Genomic DNA, 6,741 nt, shown 5'->3' with positions numbered 1-6,741 from the left:
TATTAAATTACTGTGCCGTAAATCCTACTATTCCACAGCTAAATTTCTAAGTGATCGGACAGCCTGGGACTAGATTATGATTATTGTACAGCAATAACAATGACAGTATAATATTGAATATTTTATTTTATTAAAGAACGTGCAAAAAAGAATGCTAGGAGAGTATCTTGCGCCTCTTCTTCTCTGTCAGAGCGCCATTTGTTTCCGAAGCGGTAGTAGTGTCTAGTATATTAGAAGTGACATCAAAAATAATTCTAAAGGAATCAATTTTGAGAAATTAAATGCCTTTTAATGAGCTTATTGCCACGTTTACATCGCTCCAAATATAGAAAGAAGGACTTACGCAACAATTGTGTGCTAGATTAAGGCAATACAAATAATTTTAGAATCTCAAAGAGAGAAATAAAGATATATTATTTAAAAAAGGTATTTATTCAAAACAATACATTCCAATGAAATGACAATAAGCTGCTCGTTGTTTCACCTCTACCGTTCATATTGATACTAATTATTCGCAAAATGGCTGGTGGACTGAAAGTCACCTATCGTGTGTACATCCATCATACCTTCTTATTAAGACTTCTATGGCTTGTGCAGGTCAAATTTTAAAACACTTTCTTACATTTGATAGACTAACTCTTAAGGAATTTAGAAGTATAACACTTTAAGCAATGACACATCTGAGCGAACCAATATGCCAATATGCAAGAGTGATCACTTAACACCAGGTGACCTGTACGCTCATTTGTCCTCCTATTCCATAAAAAAAGGAACAAACGCTTTTTTGTTGGAAAATATTTATTACTTCTACTCCCAATAAGATCAAACAAAATATCAGTTTGGGGTGCTACGTTGATGTATTGACCGATGCCTATATTGTTTACTACTTTGAGTGTCTTTATGTTTTTCAGTTAGTTTACACAAGCCTTGCAAGTTGGAAGTAAATCACAGCGGCAGACTTTGAGCTGCACTGAACCGTCGAATGATTTATTGTAAGCCCACATCACAACGACATTGCCTTCAGCTACTGCATTTTCGCCATCTACTTTAAGCTCTACGGATTCGCAATAGACTTTGTCCCCTATTAACGCTGCGGGTACCACCTTCTCTTTATTGTCGACAGATATCTTGCATTTCCACGGAGTGAATGCCATGTAGAGATATATTTGGGTGATTCTTACAGTTATCAATTCCCTTGTGCCGCTTTTGATCGTTAACTGTTTTGGTTCTTTGACTCTCGGACAGAATTCTGGCCCAGACATAAGTGCCTGGATGTGTTGTGGGTATATGACGTTATCGTTTCCGCATGCTTGCTTGGTGCACCGACTCTTGGTAACACACCAAGTGCAAGCGCTTTGCGAGATGCAAATCGAACATGAAGAGTATTGTCTACATTCATCTTCCTTTGACTCTACGATGATATCCCCGCCGAAAACCGTTTCGATGCTGATGAGAAGTAACAAGGCAAGTGCTACATATTTCATTTTGATGATTCTGCAAAAAGTATGTTTATCTTTCAAAATTACGTACAGAAGAGGATTAAAATACTACGTAATAAGTACCCGTCATCTGATAATCTATCGATGACTGCACGTTTCATACAATTAGAGTTTCACTAGGCTGTTATGTACCTTTAAATTGTAGTTTGTTTGAATAAGTCTAGATATTTTGAAGGAATTAATCGAAGTTAATAAAAATTAGGCAGAAAATAATCAACTCTATATTAGTAGAATTAGTATCATTACTGTATATGTTTTTAAATATATTTATGCCTATTATATATGATTGAATTTTCTTCAATAATAAAATATTTATTGTATTATAGTTTAGTTAAAAATTTAAATGCTTACCCATTGAATAATCTAAAGCAGACCGGAGAATATTATAAGTGCACTGAGACATACATATGTACATTTCCAATGTGCCAGGAATTAACAGAGCTTGGAATGCAAACATAATATACTGCAATCTTCAATTAACTGACCCGTAACGCTTACGTACGTAACATGTAGATTACGTCTGTTTGTCTGTATTAATTACTATTGTAAAATCATGTTCAGTACGTACCTTGCTTATTGGTGTGATTGTTTTAATGTTTAATAAGGTTTTGAATAGTGGCGTGCTCTCTCTCAGATAAAAAGCAGACCCTTAAATCACGGACGAGTATAAAAAGAAGGACTCCACGCCGTGATATTAGCACCGTTATGCTAGTATGTGTGCGGTTACGGGGGATACTAGTTACACAATTTTTTCTCCCTTAAATAATCATAATATGTGGACACAAATACTTATACAGTATCGTTTTTACACTTTTTCACAACGCACGACGGCATTTTTAAAATATTTTATTGAGACGCAAACTGATCTGTCACAGACGATGACAATTCTCATAATGGCTGCCTTTCGGCTTGTAGTAGTGTGTGTGCGTGGGGCTATGTATTTACACGTTAATTGGCTTGTTTTGGTGCTACACTGTTATGTAAGGTGACACGGAGTCCTTATTTTTTTACTAGTCCGTGCCTTAAAAAAAAATTATTTAGAAATTATAAGAGTGATGATTTGAAATTTTATAGTGTTGTCTTACGAAATCAAGGCAAGCTCTGCTTGCTCAGCCATTATTAACTGGCAACCATGACTTATCGTAAATATAATACTAACAGGTGACTGTTAATTATCAAAAATTATATACCTTTTTACATCTGGCAACTCCATTGATGCAGCTGACTGAGAGCTGGCAACCATATTCTTTTCAATTCTTTATATAATGACCTTTATAATGACGTAAAATTTATTTAAAAAACATAAAGTTGCATTTTATATCAGAAAATGAGCTACACTATAATTAATTACAGGTACTTGAGGCCAATATTTTATAGGCAGCCTATCTCTAATACATTGCATACTCCCTAAACTTTCATTTACAATTAGTTTAAAAAAAAACACATACCTGCAGAATCGTGCATTGGAATCTTGTACTAGAAGCGATAAGTATTTTTGAACTGCATTTGTTCAATTTTAAGCTACCTTAAGAATGAACGAAATTGTACTTAAAATTGAATGGCATTTATATGAAAGTTGAGTACTTTCGCCGAAGAACAGAGTCCCTACATATTTGCACAGGTTTTGCCACGAGTATGGCGTATAATAAAATGTTAAAAGACATAGTATGCCATACGCTGTCATTTACAGATACCCTTTTGTAAAATTCTTGTGAGTACTCTACTGATACATAGCATGAACGGAGGTTCTCAAGGCATACTGTCATGGCATATAGTATGTCAAATGGCATGTACACCGTCTTTTACAGATACCCTTTTGTAAACATATTTTGCTTTTCAATTGACGAAACATTTTGGATCATCAATAATATTATGTTAACATCGTAAGTTTAATGTTTCATTCCAAATAAAATATCATTTCATTTCATTAAAGCTCTTGTAAATACTCTAATATGACATACAATGAACAGAGGTGCTCAAGATTAACTGGCATGATATATAATATGTTAAATGGCATGTACATGTAGGTACTAAATGAATTATTAAGTTATTTACGTCTCATATTATAATATATTAAAATTTTAATTTTATAAATATTAATGATAGCATTGTGAAATCCGACATGTTTCGGTATAACAGTAGTGTTTAGACAATTTTGTAACACATTTTGCATGTCAATTGACGAAACATATTGGATTATCAATAATATTATGTTAACATCTTAAGTACAATGTTTCCTGCAAATAAAATTTCATTTCATTTCAAAATTTCATTTCATTTCATTTCATTTCATTTCATTTCATTTCAAAATTTCAATTCATTTCATTTCATTTCAAAATTTCATTTCATTTACACCGTCTTTTACAGATAGTCTTTTGTAAAGCTGTTGTAAATACTTTAATACTACATAAAATGAACGGAGGTGTTCAAGATGAACTGGCATGGCATATAATGTGTTGAATGGCATGTACACCGTCTTTTACAGATACTCTTTTGTAAAACATGTAAATACTCTAATATTACATAAAGTGAACGGAGGTCCTCAAGATGAACTAGCATGGCATATAATATGTTAAATGGCATGTACACCGTTTTATACTCTTTTGTAGAGCTCTAGTACTGGTAGTACTCTGCTTCAGCTTGAGTTTAACCATAGATTTCTTTGCCTTACTAATCCATAAAAACTCATATTAAATTAAGTTAATAAAACAATCAAACAAAACTGGTTGAAATCATATGATAACATTATTATAATGTGACACTAAAGAGGTTAAGATAGTTGAAATGGATTTACATGAACCTAATAATAGTGCAGATGATAAAACATTATCAGAGGACGACGCTAAATGATATCAATGTAAGATTGTAACTTGAGTATAAATGAGTTTAACTGCATTATTTATTTAATGCTTTGGAAATTGATTCTGGATTCGAATCATTATCTTTAACACTCCTTTAATAGTCCATGAAAGCAGTTGATTATGAGCAAATTGTGAGAGAGAGTTATTATTTTTAAATACTAGCGAACCCGTCAGACGCTGTTCTGTTAATAGAAAAAAAATATATCGATATTCAGGAATAATGTTGTCTAAAGTTTAAAATCGGAAATGTTCTTATAAGAATAAAATAGATATAGTATGTTACCCTTAAGAGATAGACATACTCCATCGCGGACTTTTCTGTAGACATATATATGCTACACTTTTCCACCATACATTGTTTTGTTATATCTCAAAGACAGCGTATTTGTCGAATTCTCCCCGGCAGCTTATTTTTTTCCGACACCTCCAATAAATATGGTTAATGTATACAAATATGTATACAAAAACTTCACAAATTTTAGACTAAAACCTTTCTCGAGAACCACGCTATGAATTGGTGAAATTAGCATAAAAATCGGTGCAATAGTTTATAAGTTTATCGCGAACAGACCGACAGACAGACGCGACGGAGTACTTTCTTCGGAGTAGAGATTATTAATAGAATTAAATTTATTTTTAACAATTCTGTACAAAAAAGGCTGTCAGGTACTTTTATAGCCTTCGCCACTTTAGTCGTTCTAATATGTTATTAGACGCCTATTATATTTACAGAATAAAATATATTATATTTATTTACAATTATGTAATGATTTTTTTTTCTTCTAGCTATAAATGAAAATCAATGTTTGTATGTTTGTTCTCCATGTGTTGCGAAACCATTGATCAGATTGTAATGAAACTTTGTTAAAGTGTTCTGAGGGTGCTTGCGAAGTTCTTGGCAAAAAATGTATAATTAAATGTATCTTATAAATGTATTCTCTTTATGGCGGGTACAGTAAGTTTATAATATACTAGCTGACCCGGCAAACGTTGTTTTGCCATATAAAGTATAATTCACGCGATAGTTTTATAAGTAATAAAATATTGCCTATATTATAGCCTGCACATCATTTTGTTCTATTGTCAATAGTTTTAGCAGCGCACGCAAAAATAGGTTTTCGATTTTACACCTTGTGTTACAAAATAGCAATTTTATTACGGATCCTGAATTTTGAAAAAAAAAACATAGCCTATAGCCTTCCTCGATAAATCGACTACCCAACACTGAAAGAATCATTCAAATCGGACCAGTAGTACCAGAGATTAGCGCGTTCAAACCAACAAACAAACAAACACTGCAGCTTTATAATATTAGTATAGATAACGTTTGTCAGATGCCAATATATTAAACTTGGTGAGCATCACTGGCACAAATTGTACTATATTTTTAAGCTTTTGTTTGTATACACAAATTTGTTTAACAGCTATTTAATATATACTTTTTACAGTTATTATATTATGATCAGTCACATAATTCGTGGAGATCCATAACTACTTAACGGAAATAGCACTAATGAAAACTTATAACATTTGCATAAACAAAAATTATGAATGATGCCGGACACGAACTCGCGAGTTAAACAAGAAATATACAAGATTTAACAACAATACGCCACTCGACCGGTTGTCTCAGTGGAAGAGCACTCGTACGGAGCGCGAGAGGTCACAGGTAAATAAAATTTTATGTAATTTATCCCAGAAGTGAGTCCTTTACCTATTTTGAGACAATCAAACAAACTATCTTACATTTCATAGACCGAGAAACTAAACTGTCTGTTACGTTGAAATAGTTTTTGTGCATTAAATACTAACGTTTCCGCGTAATGACAGATTTATTATTTATTTAGTGACATATCGTCATAAAATCTTGTGTGCTTTGTTCAACTCTCAGGTGTGGCTTCATCTACAGGATCTACTTTACAGTTGATAACCTTCTCAACACCAATATTTGCATATTAGGAAATTGACTTGAGATGTCGCTCTGTAAATCTAAAGAATTTGTTGTTTTTTAAAGTGATAACTCGTACGGAACGCGAGAGATCGCAGGTAAATAAAATTTTATGTAATTTATCCCAGAAGTGAGGTTAATCACTTTAAAAAAGACAAATGTTTATAACATTTGGATGATAGTGATGAAATTATTAGTGGAAAATAAGAAGCTCGCTAGAATCTGTAGCTTCAGTTTTGAAGTCCATTCAGACAAAGTTGCGGGAAAACACAGAGTTTATTTTGCAAAATAAATTACATTCCTTGTAGAGTCGAGTTAGAAACGGTCCGTAATTTGCTACACCAGCTTTGAGAACACATTCCTACCAATCTCGTAGAGAGCAATTTTATTTTATTACATAAAAACTAAGCTAAGTATCCGACAGACTTTGTTT

General features: G+C 32.8%; 1 protein-coding gene across 1 annotated transcript; it reads right to left on the bottom strand.

The window, feature by feature from the left end:
• Positions 1-416: 416 nt before the first annotated feature.
• Positions 417-1,971, bottom strand: LOC126965116 (uncharacterized). The gene is made up of 2 exons (XM_050808582.1): positions 1,851-1,971; positions 417-1,494 (listed from the first exon to the last, which is right to left on the bottom strand). Exon 2 carries the CDS (start codon positions 1,482-1,484, stop codon positions 912-914), a length of 573 nt encoding a protein of 190 aa, XP_050664539.1. The 5' UTR covers positions 1,485-1,494; positions 1,851-1,971; the 3' UTR covers positions 417-911.
• Between the last annotated feature and the right edge of the window lie 4,770 nt (positions 1,972-6,741).

This window comes from Leptidea sinapis, chromosome 6 (genome assembly GCF_905404315.1).
Source record: "Leptidea sinapis chromosome 6, ilLepSina1.1, whole genome shotgun sequence".
In the NCBI taxonomy this organism is placed as follows: Eukaryota; Metazoa; Arthropoda; class Insecta; order Lepidoptera; family Pieridae; genus Leptidea; species Leptidea sinapis.
This window is presented reverse-complemented; position numbering and strand designations above follow the sequence as displayed.

What these genes read in the sequence shown, in the direction of transcription:
- LOC126965116 (XM_050808582.1), bottom strand. Translation starts at nt 1,484, where the DNA reads ATGAAATATGTAGCACTTGCCTTGTTACTTCTCATCAGCATCGAAACG.